The sequence below is a fragment of the Plectropomus leopardus genome, chromosome 9 (genome assembly GCF_026936395.1).
Source record: "Plectropomus leopardus strain MGB_pleo_1.0 chromosome 9, ASM2693639v1, whole genome shotgun sequence".
In the NCBI taxonomy this organism is placed as follows: domain Eukaryota; kingdom Metazoa; phylum Chordata; class Actinopteri; order Perciformes; family Serranidae; genus Plectropomus; species Plectropomus leopardus.
Genome location: NC_142184.1, coordinates 8,385,365 through 8,407,874, shown reverse-complemented (window position 1 = coordinate 8,407,874; position 22,510 = coordinate 8,385,365). Strand labels below are relative to the sequence as shown.

At 38.3% G+C, this 22,510-nt stretch overlaps 2 protein-coding genes across 5 annotated transcripts in view; both read right to left on the bottom strand.

The window, feature by feature from the left end:
• Positions 1-2,837: 2,837 nt before the first annotated feature.
• Positions 2,838-10,504, bottom strand: tuba5 (tubulin alpha 5). The gene is made up of 5 exons (XM_088081868.1): positions 7,297-10,504; positions 5,516-5,741; positions 4,283-4,431; positions 3,401-4,081; positions 2,838-3,332 (listed from the first exon to the last, which is right to left on the bottom strand). The coding sequence occupies exons 1-5, from the start codon at positions 7,297-7,299 to the stop codon at positions 3,033-3,035; spliced, it is 1,359 nt and encodes a 452-aa protein (XP_087937994.1). The 5' UTR covers positions 7,300-10,504; the 3' UTR covers positions 2,838-3,032.
• A 143-nt stretch (positions 10,505-10,647) lies between these two features.
• klhl12 (kelch-like family member 12) overlaps positions 10,648-22,510 on the bottom strand; it is a 46,947-nt gene continuing 35,084 nt past the window's right edge. For all 4 annotated transcript variants that reach the window (XM_042492256.2, XM_088081867.1, XM_042492254.2 and 1 more), the window contains 11 exons: positions 21,062-21,288; positions 19,054-19,207; positions 17,938-18,155; positions 16,531-16,680; positions 16,301-16,415; positions 14,909-15,015; positions 14,631-14,826; positions 14,379-14,537; positions 12,918-13,016; positions 12,639-12,825; positions 10,648-11,600 (listed from right to left, as the gene is read on the bottom strand). In XM_042492256.2, coding sequence (XP_042348190.2) covers positions 11,474-11,600; positions 12,639-12,825; positions 12,918-13,016; positions 14,379-14,537; positions 14,631-14,826; positions 14,909-15,015; positions 16,301-16,415; positions 16,531-16,680; positions 17,938-18,155; positions 19,054-19,207; positions 21,062-21,288 — 1,739 coding nt within the window. In that variant the 3' untranslated portion in view covers positions 10,648-11,473. The remainder of the gene's footprint in view (positions 11,601-12,638; positions 12,826-12,917; positions 13,017-14,378; positions 14,538-14,630; positions 14,827-14,908; positions 15,016-16,300; positions 16,416-16,530; positions 16,681-17,937; positions 18,156-19,053; positions 19,208-21,061; positions 21,289-22,510) is intronic.

Below are 22,510 nucleotides of genomic sequence, written 5' to 3'. Positions count from 1 at the left end.
AAAACTGAAATTATCTTTGCTGACTGTTTTGGTAATAAGTCCTGTTCTCATGTTTGTTTGTTCGTTGCATCGGCTCCAATATGCAATAAATACATCTGATGTAAATTTAAAAATACAAATGGTTTGGGCCTATTTATGGTGGAGGAAGAGCTTTTCCCCCAGTCACTCAGGGACGCTCACAGGAGAATATTTGTAGCTTTGGAGAGGGTCAAGATAAAATAAAGAGAAGAAGAAGAAATAAAAATTCACAGCCTAGCCACCCTCCTGTGATTATAAAAAAAAGTCCCTAAGACTTGAGATAACTGATTTGTAATGGTTTAATAGTGATGGAAGTATTCATATCACTTGAGCAAAAGTAGAAATACCAAACAATAAAAATACTCATTACAAGTAAAAGTCCTTCATTCCAAATTTTATTTAAGTAAAAGTACTAAGTTTTAAAAGAAATAAAATACTTAAAGTATCTGTGTCTAAATCAGCAAATAGTATGTGCTAAGGCAAAAAACAAGTCTTAAAAACTGCTAATTTAATTTAAAATAATAATAAATAATGCCATATTAAAAAAATTAAATTGGGATATTCCAACCCTAAACCACACAATTCATCAGTGATGGAAAAAGTTCCAAAATCTTTTACTCAAGAAGCTGAATGTAACAGAACCAAAGTGTAGAAATACTCTGCTACATGTAAAAGTCATTCATTTTTTTGGTACATACATTAAACATACATATACATACATATCAAGATATCAAGAGTAATAAATAATACATCAAAGTACTGCACCACTCAAAAATGCAAATCTAAAACAAAAAAAAAATACCAAACAATATGACAAAGATCAAAAAAGTAATACAACATAACAAATATGTACAATATAGCTGTTTAGGGATAATAGAGCTATTCATCAGTACTCAGATATTTTACTTAAACAGATAAAAGTAGCAATATCATACTGTAAAAGTCCTGCATTCAATTTTTTACTGAAGTAGTACAAACGTGTTAGAATCATTATTAACCATCATTATAAAAGTAAAAGTACTTATATAGAAAGCCACTTCTCAGAATAATGTATATTATGTAATCAGATTATAGTTATTGATGTGTTTATGAGTAAGCATCACTTATCAAATTTATATACTGCCATTGTTGAAGTTATAGTAATACATAATTACTACTTTGGTAATTGTATATTTTTATAAATAATCTGAATTTGCAAAGTAACTAGTTTATAAAGTGAACGCAGGCTACAGAGGAAAAAGTACAATATTTCCCTTTGAAATGTTGTGAAGGAATAAAGTAATATAAAGATAGAACTACTTACTTAAGAAACAGTACTTGAGTAAATGTACTTCAGAGTAAACAATGCTGTGTGGTTAATAAATGCACACGCATGTCCATGTTAAAGTAGTGCCTGGCGTAGGCAAATATGATGTCTGCTCAACAGGCTGCAGCATGAAATCTGCATCAAGTTCAAAGAGTCTCGATATTTTTCACCTCATCACTGCAGAACGATGAATGCATCAAATTATGGAAAACACTGAAGATGAATCCTCTGTCAGTGTTATTCAGAAACACGACACTGAGAGTTGTGAAACTCTTCTCTTCTTTGGAGACTATCTTGTGTTTACACTTGATACGCGGAAGGATATGTTCAGGTGACACCTTCACGGCCGCCGGGACTCGTTGTTTAAATAGCCAGCCTGTGCAGTCTGATTGGACGATTCTCTTATAATCGTTTTATAACATCTGCTGCTGCACGATCACACGCTGTGTCAGCCCATTTAAGCCACAAACTTAATCAAACTTATATTACTGGATGTTCAAGTACCCGCAACAGTTTTAGGAAATTGGCCTAACTTAGTCTACATTGTGGCTAAGATGAATTTTTATTCATCCAGAGGGAAATTACTGTGCAGCAGCTGCAGGTTGGAACAGTGCAAATAATAGCCTACAAAAGACTAAAATAACATAACAGAGGATGCAAAATATTTAAAAAATAAGTAATGGTAAGGTGCAAAAATGGTGAGATCCAAATAGGATATATATCAAAAACAGGTCACAGTTTAAGAAGGCTTTTTTCTTTCTTGATGTTTGGATTATTAATGGTTTTATTGTAGATAATAAGAGGTGGAAGAAGTACTCACATTACTGCAGTAAAAGTAGCACACTATAAAATGTCTCAATTACAAGTAAAAGTTCTCCAATCTAAATTTTACTGAAGTAAAGGTTCGAATTTTAGCAACAAAATGTACTTAAGTGTATCCAAGAAAAGGTACTGATAATTTAAATGTTATTAAATCTTTGTGCTTTTATGTTAAATGTTGAAATTTTATTGCTGCTATTCTTGGCCAGGTCTTCCTTGTAAAAAATAAAAATCTTTGGGACAAACGTGGTTTCATAAAGGCTTATTTGCAAAAAAAAAAAAGAAAACCCAAATAAACAAACAAAACAAAACCAGAAACTATATTTAATATATTTAATTCTCATAATTATGTATTTAAAATTATGTCACAGGAAAAAAAATGTTAATTTTTATTTTAGCACTTCTTAGAGGTAATTTTCTTTTGTGTGTGTGTGTGTGTTTTGTTTTGTTTTGTTTTGTTTTGTTTTTTTTTGTTTTTTTTACATTTCTTTCTTTTTTTTTCTCCTTATTTTTAGGTAATTTTCTTGCTATTTCTTAGTATTTTCTTGCTATTTTTTGGGCCTTACAAAGTGTGTTTTTTGGGTTTTTTTTGTAAGAAATCAAACCAATTTGCGCAGGTACCAAAGAGTTAAAGATATCAAACACTAATATCCAGCTCTGCTATTTGCACATCTATAACAAATTCCACACATAATAATCCAGACAAACTTTATTTTACAGCACAATTCAAACACAGCTTTACTTGTAGTTTGTCTTCTTCGGACATTTTAAAAACACAGCAGTCAGAAAGATGATCTTTGGTTTACTCTAGATACACAGTAAAGAAATGACATCATTTCCGACTCAGTACTGGATAAAATGCCGTGCGGCCGTCACCGCCTCACGTGGCTCAGTACTCCTGACCGTCGTCGTCATTTTCAGAATCTGGGTTAATTTGACCCAGCTCCTCGTAATCCCTCTCCAGACAGGCCAGGTCCTCTCTGGCCTCTGCAAACTCTCCCTCCTCCATACCTTCGCCCACGTACCAGTGGACGAACGCACGCTTAGCGTACATGAGGTCGAACTTGTGGTCGAGACGCGACCAGGCCTCAGCGATGGCCGTGGTGTTGCTCAGCATGCAGACGGCTCTCTGGACTTTGGCCAGATCTCCACCGGGAACCGCGGTCGGAGGTTGGTAGTTGATGCCGACCTGATGAGACAAAGAACGATCAGAGCGATGAAGCATCTCAAGCGTCTCGCCTTCATGATGTCACTCACCTTGAAGCCAGTTGGACACCAGTCGACAAACTGAATGGATCGTCTGGTCTTTATGTTTGCGATGGCTGCGTTTACGTCCTTAGGGACGACATCACCGCGGTATAGCAGGCAGCACGCCATATACTTGCCGTGACGAGGGTCACATTTCACCATCTGATTGGTCGGCTCGAAGCAGGCGCTCGTGATCTCGGACACGGTCAGCTGCTCGTGGTACGCCTTCTCAGCAGAGATGATGGGCGAGTAAGTAACCAGAGGGAAGTGGATTCGTGGAAACGGGACCAGGTTGGTCTGGAACTCCATCAGGTCCACATTGAGGGCGCCATCGAAACGTAGGGAGGCGGTGATGGAGGAAACGATCTGACCGATCAGTCGGTTGAGGTTGATGTAACCAGGACTCTCGATGTCCATGTTGCGCCGACATATGTCGTAGATGGCCTCGTTGTCCACCATGAAGGCGCAGTCGGAGTGCTCCAGGGTGGTGTGGGTGGTCAGGATGGCGTTGTAGGGCTCCACCACGGCGGTGGACACCTGCGGAGCTGGATACACGGCGAACTCCAGCTTTGACTTCTTGCCGTAGTCGACAGACAGACGCTCCATCAGCAGAGAGGTGAAGCCGGAGCCGGTTCCACCTCCAAAACTGTGAAAGACGAGGAACCCCTGCAGGCCGGTGCACTGGTCCGACTGATGGGACAGAAGGACGGAGTCCGTCAAAAATAGTTTTGCAAAATGCACGTATTTGCTTTCTTGCAGAGATTTAGATACAGCGCCCAAAGCAAGCGTTGCTGGCCACTCCCCCAAAAATACATTCAATTATTATTAATATTCTAATAATAATAATCAATAATAACAATTGTTTTTTTACATTTTATCACCATTACTGACCATTTTCCGAATGCGTTCCATGACTCCGTCAATGATTTCTTTCCCGACGGTGTAATGGCCTCGGGCGTAGTTGTTGGCTGCATCCTCCTTTCCAGAGATCAGCTGCTCCGGGTGGAAAAGCTCTCGGTACTTTCCAACCCTCACTTCATCTGAAGGGAAAGGTTTTTAAAAATTATGTATTTGTATTAGTCATGAAGTGTGTTTATGTTTTATTTCATGTAGTCTGAAGCTCCAAAACTATGAACATCATTCAAAATACATTAGAAATAATTCCTAACATACACGCTGATCCCTGCACATCATTCATCATACACAGAAAACGTGAAATATTGTTTGGAAAAAAGGTAAAGTGGAACAATAAACAAAGGATGTGTTTACATTTTTTCAAGTCTGCCTTAAAACAGCAGTCAGGTACATGTATGAACATATGTATATATATAAAAAGATTCCTCCTTTTCTTCTTATTATTGTTATTATTGTATTGTTATTTAAGTCCAAACATGATCTTTTCCTGAACAGAACCAAGTGTTTTTTTGTGCCTAAACCTAAACACACGGTAACCACAGGGTCGTTAAAACGTGACGTTTCAACGTGTCTGCTACATTATAAAATACAAAAGAAACACATCTGTGATTTGCCAATGCCAACATTTTTCTGGCGATTAAGTTGAGTACAAAATAGGAAAGTATGTAAATACAAAATATCAATAAAAAGATATCCAAAATCCACAACATCCAATATATACACAATCGCAAATACGTAAACAAGGTAACGTATTATTGATTTTACTACATTTTGTCAGATTGTGGTCTCCATAGCTGTAGCACTTCACTGACATTATATCCCAAAAATCCACCTTTAGATTGTGTAACAATGTTAAAAAAAATTGTGGTAAAAATGTTTTGTCTGTTAAAGCATCTCCAGCATGAATCAAAGGGACACACTGGGGACACTTGAGGGTTTTCATGTCTACAATCAATCTAATGCTGCACTCTGCAATTTTCTATTTACACAAAGCACTTCTGTAAATGTTAACCAGCACTGAATAAAAGGCAAAGGAGGCACCGCTGCACCTGTTGCCTGGATACCAGTGTTCCCATCAGCAGTTACCTGCATGACCCGTGAGGATGGAGATGCACACACACTAGACGCGTATAACCACGCTTAATGCAATGACGGGAACAATGATAAAACAGAGATAAGAAGGATAAAAATAACCACAGGACGACTCACCGACCACCGTGGGCTCCAGGTCCACGTAGATCGCTCTGGGAACGTGGCGCCCAGAGCTCCCAGTGTTGAAGAAAGTGTTGAATGGGTCTTCACGAGAGTTTGGCTCTGCAGGACTTTCCAGGAAGACGCCATCAGGACCGACACCGTGCTCGAGGCAGAAGAGCTCCCAGCAGGCGTTTCCTGTCTGGACGCCTGCCTGACCCACGTGGATGGAGATGCACTCTCTCTGAACACAACGAAACAACACAGGTGGAGGTTCAGACGTCTTCTCAACACAAAATTTAAAGTAGAACAACTCACGTTGTACTTTATCTCAACATATGACCTAAAAAAGCTTAACTTAAGCATCTATTGTATTATTTTTTTCATCATTTGATTCAGTTTGAAATCTGTATTTTTGCCATTCATAAATAATATCTACTGTTTAATATCTCTTTAGATTCCAAATTTTAAAACTGCAGGTTGAAAATAAAGGTGGATGCGTAGTTTGGGGAGGTCACACATTATTAAAAATAGATAAAAATACAAAGGTATGGAAGCAAAGAAATGCCAAAAGGATGTGAATTTTTTAAAAAGCAAAACAAAATTTAACACCTAACTGTGAAATTATTTTACCATTGAAATTAAAGGTGCTGAAATCAACATTTTTATACTAACAATTTATCAACTGACAGCATTAAAGTAGTGACTTATAGTGACGGCGGTACAGTGAATCTGCAGCATCCTGCAGGCTGTGAGATTTGAACAATCTTATAAGTTTAGTGCAGCCACACTGTGAATGTGGATCTCATAAACGCGGGTACAACATCAAGTTTGACGTATGCAGACTGTACGATGACAACGCCTACTGAATCGCTGGCTACGACATATGTCACCGACGTCAATATGCAAGAACGAAACATCAGTGTGAGTCATCCATTTTCAGTCTAGATTGATAAACAGCTCTACAAGTAAGAAGAACAGCATGTTTTTATTTGAGGGTGAACTGTCCCTTTAAGCAGTCACCAGAGTCATTAGGGCTGATTCTCTTGGCACCATGAATACCTGCACTAAATGTCCTGGCAGTCTATCTAATGGCTCATATGAAGACATTTGAAATGATGAGTCTTTCTCTGTTTCTACACACATCAGCTCAGTGTGCAAAAATGAAACAAAAAGATCTGCTGACGCTGTCATTCGTTGTCTTTGAGTTCTGCTTTTCCATTAGTTATAAAGTAAACAAAGTCGAAAACAGGCCCATCTTAATCCAGCACTTTACTGTTTTTCATTTGCTAAGTGCTTTCTGCAGTCGTGTTTCAACATGTTGAGAATTTTGTTTTCCCTGGAGGGAGAAAATCCCCCAAGATGATTTTCCTGCTGCTGAGTGATTTGAATTTGTATGACATTTATATAAACTAAAGTTTGTAGCATGAACATTGAAAAAATACATCCAAAAAGATGAATATTCACCAAAAAAGTGGATTTTCGTCTAAGGGCCTGAGGCTGAAGATGAAGCTTGAAGCTCCACATGGTGACTGTCAACTCATAAAGCACTAAATGTGCAGACAGCAGCCTAATCACTGACGCCTACAACACAAGTAAGTTAAAAAACAGAATACAGTGTCCACGCAGCCAGAGTTTTGGGGATGAAAAAAAAAAAATCATATCTTTTAAAGATTTCCCTTGCAGGCAACACAGTCACATTGGTGATGTCAGAAAAAGTAAGACACTAAGTGGTGCAAACTTCAAACTTTGTCAACAACGATAAGTTTCCGCTTCTTGAATAAATTGCAATTACTTACCATGCTGCTGCAGATTAAAGAAGTAGATTTAGCTGCAGGTTGCTGCGAGTTTATCTGTCCCCAAACTCCAGACAGACTGAGTAGCTCCTCTGCACTGATCCGGGACGAGTAACGAGTCTCCGCAGACACAGAACTGCTCTGTCCCGCCTGCTGCAACACCTCTTTATACCTGCAGACAGACACACAGACAGACAGGCTCACCTGGGTTACTGTTAGGATGGTGTACGTGCGTGCGTGCGTGCGTGCGTGCGTGTGTGTGTGTGTGTCTGACAGTGTTTAATCAGGCTGAAGGGAGGAAGACTTCCCTCCCACATGAAGCTACTCTCCCTAAAAATGTTATTTAGTTACTTTTCTGCTCAAGAAAGAACTTTTAGAGAGAAAAAAATAATATATACATAATCATATTCAAATCCAATCTGAGTCAGTTTAGCTTTGTGTCACTAGTTATTTCACAGTTGTTCTTACTCGTTTTAAAACAGCATGAAGTGGAAGAAAAAGATTTCAGACCAATTAATTTAACTCTTTGAAACCTGAGCAAATGGACTAGATTTCTTTCAAAAACAACACAAAAGAAGGCATTTTAAGAAGACATGACAAAAAATTAGTAAAAAGCACAACAAAATTACCTAAAACCCACAAAAAGAGGGATGGAAAAGAAAGAAGAAGAAACAAAAAAAAAAAACCAACCCAAAAATGAGGCAATGACTTGGAAAAAGTGCTTAAAAACAACAATCATTATGTGACAATTTTAAATATTTAATTAGGATAAATATAAAAACAGTTTTGGGAAATCTTTCCCTTGCTTTTTCTAAAAAATATCATTTTTTTTAGATCTGCTAATTTCTTGCAATTTGAAGGAAATTTCTTTTAAAGTTGCTCTTTCAGTTGCATCTTTTCAAACAGAATCAAACCAATATGCTCCAACCAACACTCGTGAAAGGCGTCTGAACACAGCACAAGAACAGTGATTCAGGTTTTTAAGGGTTAATAAGGAAGTCAGATTAATGAGCTGTGTGATTTGGTTTTCAGAACGTGCATTTGTCCCACCCCAAAGAAAAACAGAAAAATAGCAGAGGACTTTTATTTTGACGTGACATTTATATCATAAATCGCTGCACAAGAATTCATCAGAATGCAAGAAACTGAGTTTTTGATGCTACAAATTTTTTGGCGGAGGACCCTTAAACCCTGTTTTATATGTGTGCCCCCAAATGTTGAAACCAAACTGATGCTCATGGCTGTAGTAGAGAACAAGTATGAAGTGGCAGAAAATGGAAATACTCAGGTAAAGTACTTTAAATCGTACTTTAAGAACAGTACTGAAGTAGATGTAAATATTTACTTTCCAGCACTGACATCATACAAGTTTAACGTCATAATAATGTCTTTAAAACTGTACAAAGGATGCTAAAACCTGCTTACGCTAAGATGTTTTATTTGGTGAACATGCAAACTTACCTTTTATTTACTCTGGATGTTTATTAAGACGAATCGACAGGATCCTGTTTCAGACGAAACTTCTACCTGATAACGAGGAAACCTTCCTGTTATGGTGAAATAATTTGGCAGCATTATTAGTTTGGTAACCACGAGATGTTTGTTTTTCAAGAACCATCAGATATCTTATCCAACAACTTAACTCTTTGAACCCATAGAAAACTGGCTTGATTTCTTTCAAAAACACGAGAAGGCAATGACCAACTTATGAAGAAATAGCCCCAAAATTAGCAAGAAAATGAAAAAACAAACAAACCAAAAAACAAGGCCAAAACAAAAACAAACACAAAAATGACCTGTAAAATGTGCTATAAAATCCTTTTAATTCTGTAATAAAATTCTAAATGTATAATTCTGAAAATATACAAATACAGGGATGTCACTAATTTTCTAAATTTACTATTTTTTTGCAATTTGCTTGACATTTCTTGCCAAGTTGCTTGTTGTCTTTTCCCCCAGTTTTCAAAATAAATCAAACCAATTTGCGTATGGTTCAAAGGGTTAAATCCCTGTGAGAGGTGTCTGAACGCAGCACAAGAAAAGAGATGTCAATCCAGGTTTCAAAGGGTTAATTTAACCCTCAGATAATTTTCTATTGCTTTACACTTCTACTCCATTATTTAGTGACTAATTGCAGGTTCAGATTATAATTGCAAGAAAAAAATTGTTTTGTTTTATGACCTTTATAGTCACCTTTTAGTGAAATATTAATAATTTAATAACAATAATTTATCTGTAGCAGGAGCCATTTTGTTGTGGAATAAGTACTTTTAATTTTAATACCAGTGGTGGAAGAAGTATTCCAATAATTCACGAAAATAAAAAGTGATACCACACTATAGAAATATGCAATTATAAGTAAAAGCCCTGCATTAGAAATTCACTTCAGCGAAAGTACAAAAGTATTATAAGTATTTGTAAGAATGTAGAAAGGAACTTTACAACTGGTGCATTATTGATGACGTACATGTGATCAGTACTTTAATGTTATAGCTGGTTGGGGTGAAATAATTTTTAATATTTTAAATATGTTTGGGTAGAGCAAATTATTATGACCCAAGTTTGTTGTAAAATCTTAATCTGTAAATTAACTGAGTGGTCAAATGGATGTGGAGTTAAAAAGTACAATATTTTGCTCTGAAATGTAGTGGAGTAGAAGTACAAAGTAATATAAAGTTAAAATACTTAAGTAAGAGGCTCATTCTCTTGACCGTGTGCGATGTAAAGATTAACGCCGTTTTCCTCGGCTGCGCCGTAACGTTAGCCGTCTCAGTGCGAGGTGAGCGAGCAGGAGACGCTTCCTTCTGCACGCTGACTCCATTGACGGATGTAGTTCGGTCGAAAGAAAATAGTTTCGACATAAAACTGCTCACAACAAGGTCTGCGGATTATCTTGAGTAACGGGTCATGATTTCTGGAAAGAGACACTGCTGCTGAGTTTTTCAAATGTATTTTTTTGGCGCTTTAAGCCCCACAAGCCGAGTGCCATCTAGTTCCACTTTACTGGAGAGAAAGCCGACATCTGCACGGCCGATATCTCCGACACTCTGCAACTTCTGCACCAACCTACTGATAAACAGCACTGCAGGCAGGAGGAAAATATGTTAATTTTGGGGTGAACTGTTCCTTTAAAATGGACACATTGAGTTTAATAGGTATAAAATTGATGCTTTAGTAGTTTGTTGAGTTTGAGAAATCAAACTGCTTCGAATGGCCGGATGATTCCTCACATTTTCTCTGCGGATGTGAACGATGATGCCTCTGACTCAGCTGACGACGTGTGAAGCGAACATCCCGCGTTTTGTCTCTCTGCATCACTTATCAGGTGTTCACAGACCGAGAAGATAAAACGCGTCAGTTCTTAGTGTTTATTCACTTCCCAGGCAACAGTGATGTTAGGACTCTGTGTCCTACACGTACATGTCCAGATTTATAAGCTGAGGAAAAAAGAAAAAACACATGCACCTCATACTTATTACTCTGTGATTTGTCAGGGACAAAATAAAGTCAACTGGTACAATTCAGTCATTTTCTAAAACAATATTGATCTCTAAATATATCTTCCGAGAGCAACGATAAGTATTAAACATTCTGTATTAAAGTGATTTGGATCTAAAAGCACTGTTTACAGGAAGAATTACAAAAAGGGTTGAGTTACTGCCCCATTAATGACCTCGCAAATGCCGAATGAGTGCAATCGATAAGAAGCCAATGAACTGTAACTATCGTCAAAGTCAAATGGGAGGCAACACGGATGTTCACGGTTTGATGTAGGCCAAAGTTATAAGGCATATAGCAGCAACCGGAGTCTGAACCAACTCCGTCTGTTTTCTTATGATGAGTAGAAATATATTGCACTTTGAAGACAAACTGAAAAAATAATCTCACAGGTAACGACAGCAACGAGTACCACTGAGGACAGTCATGCAAGTGGCGATGGGCTCCTCGGAGGTGAAGTCGACCACGGCGAAGCTGAATCTCTGTTGCACAGTCTGACTGTCGAAGGGTTGACCGTCCAGTAACGGAAGCAGCTCGAACTGCTGCACTTTTTTTTTCCTATTACCTATTTGCATACTAGCGAACAATCTTCTCCCTTTGTGTGGTTCTGGTTCTGTGGCATTTCAGTCTAGCTGCCTGTCCTCCCGACTGCTTTTCCTCCTGTGGTTCTTCTTGGCAAAAATCACTTTTCACGTAGAACGCAGACGCCCGCGTCGCACCGCTGCGTCGCCATCGAGGTGACGACCTCCCAGGAGTCGATGACCGGGTCGTAACATTCGATGCTGCTGAGGAGAGAGTTCCCGTCATATCTACAGAGAGAGATGTGAAACAAACAGAGAGGAACTGAGCGTTTTAACCACAACAATCAGCACGATAGTGATGCTTCACTATTATAATTACCGAGATAAATGTGATAACTTATCAGATAACAAGAGAAAATAAGACAAAAGTGTTCAAATACAGTTGCAGCTAATTTAAGTGTTAAACCCTTTAAAAGATAAGTTCAACATGTTTCAGGTTCGTCTTAAAACAAAATTCAGATGCACACAGAAATGTTAAACGTTGCTGTAATCATTCCTCCTGTTTATTCTGACCGTCGCTTCAACAGCAGTTAATTATCAATTTTACCTTTAAACACAACTAATGTCAGGTAAACTGAAAACTCGTTTAATTAGACGGCATCGTGGCCAATAAAAGAAAATAAAACAACAAACAAATATGCATCAGTTATTGTCTCTAAATGAGGCACTTGAGGCAGATCAACATATTTGATGAAGTTTGGGTTTTGGGTTTGTGCCCACATGGTTAAATTAACTTACTGTAAGTCGTTTTTGTTATGTGAAGATGTTATGTATTATCTATTTACTACAGCGTGTCTTTGCTAAGACTTGCCGAAGGGACACACAGTTAGTTGAACTGCCGGGACTAAAATTCGGCAATAAAACCTGCACTTGATTTGGCAAAACTCCAGCATGCAGGAACAAGAACTGTGGATTCTGCACCTGATTTCTTACAGTGTGGTCACACTACAAGGTTATCACTTCATTGTTTTAGCTGTCAGCTATTAAATTAATCACCAACTAATTTGACAATCGACTCATTTGTTTGAGTTATTTTTTAAAAAGAAAAAAAGGTAAAATGCTCTGATTCCAGCATCTTATATGTGAATATTTTCTGGTTTCTTTACTCCTGTGACAGTAATATTAAAATATTCAGGTTGTGGACAAAACAAGACGTTTGAGAACGTCATCTTGGGTTTTAGGTAACACTGAGTCACATTTTTCACCAGAAATTTAAACCTTTAAACTCACAGTCGCAGACAGGAGGACATTAGGACTCTGTCTTACCCAGCGATGGCGTAGAGTCGTCCTCTGAGGACGGTTGCACCTACGTAGCATCGAGGCGTCGTCATACTGGCTACAGTGGTCCAATAGTCTGTTCTGATGTTGTAAACCTCCACAGAGTCGAGGTGTGAAACACCATCAAAGCCTCCCACCACGTAGATGTGGTCATTGAGTAAAGCAACGCCGGCGCCTGAAAACAGCAGAAACGTCTCAGATACACACACAGATACACACACAGATACACACACAGCGAGATTTAATTCATTCTCTTTTCTTACCCACCTGAGCGCTTGGTGGCCATCGGTGTCACGCTGGTCCAGTGGCCCGTGTGTGGATCGTACCGCTCCACTGAATTCAGGATATTTAGGCCATCATATCCACCTGTGAGGAAGAAACAGCAAATGCAGAGCTGCAACCATCAGTCAATGAAACTATAAACTGAACTGACAGAAAAATAAAACGGCCAATATCGGAGTACAAAAACACCACCTGAGAATAAAACATCGTCTCAATGCTGGTAAACTATGCAAGTGGCAGTTAGCTTTGTTTTACGCAAAAATCCCAAAAGTCTATTGAGTGACTGGAAACATTCACTAGCCCTTTGGCCAGCTGACAAAATACTTAATTTTGCACCCTGGCGAATATTTTCTGAGTAATTTTTCGAACAAAAATACAAAACTTTCCCACTTTCTCAGCTGTTAGGAGCTGAAATGGTTAATCAGTTACCCTATTGGCCTGAAAACAACAAACCACATTTGCATTGCATTTAAATTAGTGGGATTGTATTATTCTAGAGACATATTCACAACATCAGATGTTGTTTTTGAACGTCTTGGTCTAACTCCAGGTCTTGCAGAGAGTGTTGCATTATGGGTTGTTTTCAGCCCTCATATTTCTGGGTTAACGAGTGTCTTCAAGTCTGTTAGATTCCGAGTCTTCGACAGTTAGTCAACTATCAAAACCTCCAAGTCCTTTGTTGGTGGTCGTGCCACAGAGGAAACAAACCCATAAAGTGAAAATGAGTCGTGTATAAACGTCACAACAGAAACGTCTGAATCATCAATCAAACAGCCAAGAAATACCACGAGGGACCAAAGCTCAGAGAGACAAGAAGTCTTGACAAACGCTTACATCTGGAGAAATAAATTCAACCGCCTCGACGAGTCGAGAGGAGGGGGAAGTGTGTGTTTGTGACTCATGGACAAGATACACAGATGTGGGATTCATGGTGCTTTAATGGAATTATTTCCTGTTTAATTTTTCTGTTTTGTTTTTTTTTGAAAAAGCTTCGAGGTGAAAACTGGCTTCTCTTTGGAGAAATATTACCTCAGGGAAACTTTTCCAACAGCACTCATGTGAAAGTGTTGTATATTTTTCCAAAACAGGTGTTAACCTTTTATTTGTGCCCAAACAGTAATCAGTTAGTGAAGGTGAGAAAATTACTTGCCAACTAATTCAAAAATGTATAATTTCAGTTATTTTTTTGAAGCAAAAATACAAACATTTGCTGGTTCCAGCTCCTCAAATGCTTGAATTTGCTGCTTTTTTTTCTCCCGATGATGGAAAACTGAATGTCTTAAGGACTGATAGTCAAAAAGAAAAGGCAATTTAAACACGGCACGCATTTTAATAACAAAATGATCAACAGATAAGGTGAGAAAATTATCAGCAAAATAAAAATCATCATTAGTTATAGCCTGAATACTGTACCACCGTGTGCGTCAAACTCATCAAAGATTATACCGAGACAGTAGATGAGTCCGCTGGCCACCACCAGACCAGCTCCTTCTCTAGCTGTCTGCATATCTCCCAGCATGCTCCACTGGTCAATGTTGGGGTCGTATCGCTCCATGCTGGTGTGACGCCGGCTGCCATCGAAGCCACCGGCCACATAGATCATGTCTGTGGAGAGCCAAATCAGAAGGAATTACGTGCTGTATATCTTTCTGAGAGAGACGACAGGTTTCACAGATTCAGCAGTGAAGTCACGCTCACCTCCGAGTGTCGTGGCTCCAGCGAGGCCACGACGCACATTCATGGTGGCGACAGTGTACCAAACCCCGTCCTCGTCTGCTGTGTAGTCCAGACACTCCACAGAGCTGAGCCTCGACCGACCGTCGTAGCCTCCGATTACGTAAACTCGATCGTGGAGCGACACTGTGGCGACGTAACGCCTTTTCCGTGCAATGTTCTGTTAGAAACACATCTGTCTGCATGAGTCAAATCCAATGAGATAAAAAAACAACACAACCTTTTAAAGACTCAATACTCACAGGAAGGAAGCTCCACTCTTGTGTTTTCGGATCATATTTCTCAACTATGTCTATCGGTGATTGTTGGCTGCCAAACCCGCCAATAACCAACAGCACTTCTTTGGCACCTGAAAAAAACCCAGAAATCAATTTTACTATCAGAGTGAATTTAAGGCGTCTTCAGTCATCAGACATTTACATTTAATGTTTTTTAACCACTTTTCAATATAATTTTCAACCAAATTTAAGATTTAATCTTTGGACGAATCTTCTTTTCTTGTTCGATAATTGCAGGCAGGTGTAGAGGTAAGCAGTGTATATGTAGCCTGTGCAGAGGTACGTTTTATGTGGTTATACGGTTATTAGGTGAGTCTCTACATTTTACATACAGGTAAGTGGACGTATAAAATAAAAGGAAAGAACTGGGTTCAGTAGAAGGTTTAAAAATGAGGAACTACTGAAAAGTGGTCTTAAATGTAGAAGAGCTTGACTCATTTTGACAGAAAGAAATTAAACGTATAATATGTAATTTTCTGTCACCTAGGGGTCTCTCAATCAAAACAAAAACAGAAGACAAAGCAATGCCGTAATTACAGCCAGTCTCTCCAAAACAAAAAAAAAAAACGTGACTAAATCTGGTCAAAACACTGAATAAAGCAAACCGGCGTTTCTCACTGGTCGGCTCGTCGTGCAGAGGCCGCTAGTGCAGCACCTGCTGATATTTGCTCACATTTTTTCTTAGATAACTCAGGAGGTTTTTGCAAACAGAACCTGTGATTTAATTCAGTAAAAACACTGAATAAAGCGATTTTACATCACAAATCAGTGTTTCTACAATGTGGTTGAGCTCACTGCAGAGGGCTGAGCTGAACGTTCGCTCGGCTTATTTCTCTGAAAACTCAAGATCCAGAAATCCAATAACTAAAATCCTTCAAACAATTAAAATACAAAGTTAAAAATGACAAAGATCTAAAAAGTGTATCATATAGATGTGGCATAAAACAGGATAAAATGCACATTCATGACAGCTTCTTGCAGGCGACAGTGACAAAATGAACCGTGTCCTTAATTAAGATTACAGATTCCTCTGGGTTTGAAATGTGTTACAAATGTTTGGGATAATGTAAGTAAATATCTCAAAAGATATGTATCACATTTGTCTAATCGTTTTTAGACATTTTAATACATAAAAGTTAAATATTTTATCTTTAGGATGGATTGTTAAAACAGGATACAGTAATTAATATAAAATTCTTGTGGCGACGAAGACCTCACAAATTCAAATTTGAGACTATTTAATAAATTACATTTATTTTTAGACTTTTCAGGACCTGTAGACTCGCTGGGATTACAAAGTTAGAATAAAAGAAACAAGATTATAGCTAAATTGCTATTGAATAAACAAATTCCCACCTAATCTTGCTTGTGTGCGTGGGCCCTGCATCTCACTCCGCAGCTCCGGTCTTAAGTGGAATTTCTTGGCTTCGTCGACGAGGTCTCGACAGGGCAGGCTACACCGAATGAGGGGCTGAAACGTGTCAAAACGTGCTTAATTATGGTGGAAGCTGTGATAAATACTTCAACACACAATCCAACCGTGGCGTGTGATTTCAGAACAACCTGCTGCGAGTCGTCTGGCTCACCTCGGCATCAATGACATCTGTAATGTAGCGGGGGGTCAGGAGCGGCAGGCGGACAAACTCGAGCATGTCTGGCAGGTACGGCTCTCGCTCTTTGCGGTTGTGTTTGACCCAGTTTAACACGGCTTCAAATACAGGCTCCTCTGAGTCCACCTACACACACACAGCACACAGCTAAGAATTACAGCTCTTAAATCCACATTTTATTAAACAATTAGCTGACAACTGCAGTAAAATTTTCATCAGTCTGATTGAGCCATCCATCTTTAACTGTTACCATTAACGGACGTGTAATTGCAAAAGACAATGCACAACAACGCGGTCTGCTGACGGTGAAACGCGTCATAAATTCCTGAACGTGAAAGTGATGACACATAGTTTCACTGAGGGCAAATTATGCGTGACTGTAATTTACATGTATGGTCTAGTTTTATTTTAAAAACAACAAAAATGACAGGAAGGAGCATTTGAAGGATTTGATGATGTATAAATCATTTTGTGATAATGACTGTTTTCACAAAGCAGGGTGTTTGCGGTTCAGAACAGGAATTTCCTGAGCAAACTTAAATCAGGTTTTCTTCTCTGCAATTTAATTGTCAGAAAAATCCGCAAAACTGAGTGGAATTAAGGGGTGGTGGGTGTTACTGACGGAGATTACAGCAGGCTGGAGCTTGTTTTTCTGTTTTCACACTCCATAAGAAAGTTGTGAAAGTCAGGTGACACTATACTATTTTAGTCAAGCTGCTTTTCAGGCACCTTAACACTAATTCAAACCATTACAGTACTGCAGGTGTATCCGCAGACAGGGCTCCTGCAGCTGGAAGCAAATTCGAAATGCAACTTTTTAAATGCAACTTAAATGCAACAACGGTGTTACATTAGCCAAAGATGGAGGGAAAAAACGTGAAAAAACATAAATAATTTAGAGATAGGGACAAGTTTTTTGTGACGTAAAACACGACTTTTTATCTCGTGACAAAGGTGTAACAGAACAGTGAAACACCTGGTGAACGTTGGCAGTTTTTCTGGAAAAATTGCCTATCTTACTCTGCATGTAGGATTTCACTTAATTCCCATCGTGCCAAGTTTTATGAGCAACTTCACAAAAAATGTCCCACAAATTGCAACATCAGAAAAGAAAAAACTCATAAAATCTTACTTGCCTCAGCATGTTTTTGACTTTTGAAAGGTTGATTTAAGACATTTTAATACCATTTAAGGCCTTTTTTTTTACATTCAACAATTTAATGTCTTTAAGACTGTTTAAGGATTCACAGAAACCGTCACATGTATTGTGAGCAGATGTGTCATTATGGTTTCAGGTATTTCTAATGACATACTAAGTTATCCATTTATGATATTCAGCGACTACAGATCAAACAGTAACTGACCAAACTTCACTTTTCTTACCTGGATTTCATCACATTTTATGAGTTTCTCGACTTCTGTCTGGCTGAGCAGCATGAACTCCTCGTGCTGAACCACCTCGCTGAAATGCTTCTGGGAGAAGAGCTCGGCGGCCTGCATCAGGTCCAGGCAGTTGTGAGTTTCGGCAAAGTCACGAATACCCAGACAGTTGGAGGGATCGAGCTGACTCTCCAAAAAATCGCAGCATGCTCTTTTCACCCCTGAGGGAAACAAAGATGCATTTGTATCAATTTGCACACATGAATCATCCAAATTCAGCCAAATTCTTATAGACACCACTTTCCTGCTACTCGACAACTCTAAATTTGAAAAATGCTGATGCAAACTATTTTACAAATTGTTGCCATGCGTCAGAGTTTCTGTATAGTTCACTGAGTTCAATTTAAAACTTTTTATGACCTTTTTAATACCACATTTAATGAAATGTGATAATTCATACCGGCCAAAATTTAAAAGTTTGATGCAACAAAAGTGCAAAGGATTAAAAATAAATAAATATACATCACAATTTTAGTAATATTCAGCAGTATTTAAGAATAATTCCTGATTAAATTATTACTTTTATTGATGTGACTTGAAATGAATCGGTTGAATGGATTAACCAGTTTAAATTGATTAATTCATTTTTTTTTAAAAAAACAATAAAATAATAAAAATTAATTAAAATCAAATTAAAACTAATTCATTAAAAAAAATAAAAATAATTAAAAATAAATTAAAATAAATTTGCCATTTGACAGCACGCTTCCTGTGTACAGTAACTAGCGGTAGCGTTTACTGCAGGTCTGATGGTGTTGACTGAAACTGAAAAAAAGGACTGAACAGCCTCCTTCACAACAATCTACTGTCACAACAATCCCACTTTTACTTTTAAGTTTAAAATGGCTCCCAAAATCCCGAAATCACACATTTAATAACTAACATTAACTGTCTGGAGTTCACAGGAAGAAATATTTGAGACTTTTGTAAATTCAGTGTGAGACTGTTTAACAGCACACTTCAAAAGACCAGCAGATACCTCAGATAACACTCACAGAGCTATCAGCTGACTAAGCACACGCTTCATAAATCAAAGTACGTGGACACTCCTGAGCTCACCTTTGAGCTGCAGTAAGCACGCCGCGGGGAGCAGCTCCTGTACGTTCTCCACTGTGACCAGCACCGTCTCTGTGTACACAAAGTCCAACAGGATCTCCATCGTCGCTGCAGTGAGCCCCTGGATGTCGACAAAAGATTTCCCCTTCTCTGCGAGCTGCAGAACCACAAAAACAACAACAAAAACAGACAACATGAGATGCAATGACAAGAAACGTATTACCAAGGGATTAGTTCGAAGCACCGAGTATTATCCAGTAGCAATTCCTATAATCGCCGTGTCAGTCATGTCTTATTTAGTAAAGTTAAACACTGTCTTATTCTTCATACACACACATTTACTATCCATCTGTTTTTGTTTTAACATAAAATTGGTTTACTGAGTGTTTTAATTTTATTTATTAGGAACCAGCAGTATATAAATATAATAGTATAACAGTATAAATATATATTCCATTTTTTTCCTCCCTCCCAACCCTCTCTGTGGTGTGGTAGAACGACAAAACGCCACCTTATATTAACACCACGCCCTAAAATTTCAAACCACTGTACATATTTAAAGCAAAAATAACAGAAACTATTATTAATATTAATAACAATAATAAAAGGTGAATGTTATTAATAATAATAATAATAATAATAATAATAATAATAATAATAATAATAATAATAAATTAATATTAATAATAATAATTGAGAAAAAGGAAGAAAAAGGAAGAAAAAAACAGAGAAAAATGCCATAAGAGAGACAGTCAAGATGCTTACACAAAGAAATGAGATGCAATGAGAATCAGGTGGGGTCCAGAGAGGTAAGAGTATTTACATGGGAAATGATTGGCTGCCATCTTTTGTAGAAACTGGCAGATGAGCCTCTCAGGGAATATTTCATCTTTTCTAATGATAAAAAGGACATTAGATCAGACAACAAGAGTGTGGCGGAGGGAGGACCGGGTCTTTTCCAGTCTAACAGAACACGTCTACAGGCAATGAGTGAGGCAAAAGCAACAACTTCTGAGTGTTTCTTAGACAGACTGACCGGTGCAGAGGGTACCCCAAATACAGCCATCAGAGGGGCTGCAGTCAGGAGCGACAGTAAGGACTTTACTTAATGTGTTAAAGAAGGAAGACCAAAGCTCTGCTAACTTTGGTCAAGAAAAGAAGATACGAGTATGATCGGCCACACTTATCATATATATCCATCTTTAATTTTCACCTCATTGTTGATACAGTAATTTTACATATTGGTCTCTTCTGAGCACTTGACATCTACTGCATATGTACCTGTTGTGGAGGACGGTTTCCTCCTCATTTGCTCTTCTTAAATTTTCCCCCATTATATGTTTATTTCGGGGGAGTTTTTCCTCGTCCAAACCGAGGGTCTAAGGACAGAGTGTGCCATACGCTGTACAGAATGTAAATGCCTTTGAGGCAGATTTGTGATTTGGGGCTACATAAATAAATAAAATTAATTTACTTCACTAACTTGATTAAGAGACTCTTAGAAAAGCCAAAAAAGGAGTAAAATATCAACAGGTCATATTCAGATCTCTTCATCTTTGTCCCTGATAATAGAAACCTTTTCATTCTGTAAAGCCGTATGTAACATTAGGGGTGTGAGAAAATATCGATATATGAGAATCACAATACCGAACTGTATCGCTTCTAAAAACACTGAATAGATTTTTAATTGATATTTACATGTAGAGATTTAGTGCTTCATTTTTTGTTGTAATTAAACCCCGGACAGTAGAGCTGTTATCTGTCTTCAGACTTTGACTCAAATGTAAAATCATATCAGTAATGAAAACACTTAAACCACGGGCCTGTGAAGGGTACACCACTAGCTCTCAAAATTAGATCATAATGCATAAAGTTGCTTACAGTATTGCAATACATTAAATCATAACCTTTGCATCATATGTATCATATTGCCAAAAAAACAATCCTATGTGATATGCTTAATAGTTACAGTTTCAGGTGTTTCCGAGCACTGTAATGTTTTCAGCGTTACCTCACTGGTGAACATGGCACAAAAGTAATCACTGCAGGCCGCCAGGACAATCCGGTGAGCTGGGAAATCTGTGTTCTCCACCCTCAGCGTGATATCACAGAGCGTGTTGCTCTTGCGTAGCGAGTTCATGGCATTGAGGATGGATTTGGCGTGGGAGTTGGTCATGATGTCTTTGGGCGCCATGTTGCCTTGAGAATCTCCCAAGGATCTCAAACTACTCCAGGAGTCTGAAACAGGATAAGCTTTGTTGAGAACGACCTTCAGAAGGAGACACTTATTCAAAGACATCCTTCATGGCATTATTTGTTCATGCAGCACTTACTGTGTGTTATTATTCTGTGAGTGTTTGTGATCTATAGTTGATGTGTGAAAAGTTAGAGCCAAAGAGACAAAGATGTAAAATGTTTTCAAGTATTGTACTTTAGTAGTGCTTCGAGGTGTTAGTGCCTAAAAAAATAGGTCCGATTTTTTTAAAGTGGGGTTGCACGAGGCTCGTCGTTGGTGTTTTGCATACAGTCGATGTTAGACGGCACGCCCTCAGTTTGGAGAAGCAGGCTGAGGTCTGACATGGAAGCAAAGAAATGTGCTGCTGTGGAGGGGTCAGCAACATTTTAGCCACCTAAAAAATAATACCAGTTTAAGTGTACACGATGTTGAGAGTATTCTCAGCACTTAATTTTCGGTCAGATTGCTCATTCTGACAGAAAAGCCACTAACAGCTTCAGTTCCCCTCTGTGCTCTTGTCAAAGCCATCAGACTATTGACAAAAACAGTCAATAGTGCCGCTGCTGTTTCGATGAGGTAGTTAGTTTGTGTTTCTGTTTGACTTTGGGGAATCCGAACTAACTCTTTGAATGCCAAAGTCACACAATAACACAAAGTTAAATTACCATTTTTCTCAATGGAGTCTGGCTTTGAAGGGAGGAACATAATGGCTTCAGTTTTCCACTGGAAATCGCTGTCTGACATTAAGGTAAAGTGGTGAAGAATAATCTCAATATAGCGTACACTAAAACTGATAGTGATTTTTTTTTTTGGATAGGACTTTCTAAAAATTTGAATTAATTTATTTATTAAACCCATACTTAACCAGGTAAGTCCTGTTGCGATAAATGATCCCTATCCAAGACAGCTGCACAAGAAAAAGTCACAAACTACGCTAACCCCCCAAAAACACTACAGAATAGACAGTTACATGTGGAAATATTAAAAACAGTTATGAACAAAGATAAGTACCAACAGATTCATTTAACCTTGTACTTATGAGAGCTTTCAAATGAGGCAGAGAGACCAGTTCTCTTAGTTTTAGGAAGCTCAGATACATTTTGTCACTGTCCCCCATCCACATCAGTAGATTGCTCCGCTTTCATGTGGACTCCAGCCTGCTTGTCCAAACTGGGGGTCTGTCGACTGACATCGACTTTAAGTCACATAATGACTTTGGATCAG

What these genes read in the sequence shown, in the direction of transcription:
- tuba5 (XM_088081868.1), bottom strand. An exon ending in CCTGGAGCCCACGGTGGTCG is followed by an intron (nt 4,432 to 5,515) that starts GTGAGTCGTCCT and finishes CTTTCCCTTCAG; the next exon opens with ATGAAGTGAGGGTTGGAAAG. An exon ending in TGGAACGCATTCGGAAAATG is followed by an intron (nt 4,082 to 4,282) that starts GTCAGTAATGGT and finishes CTGTCCCATCAG; the next exon opens with TCGGACCAGTGCACCGGCCT.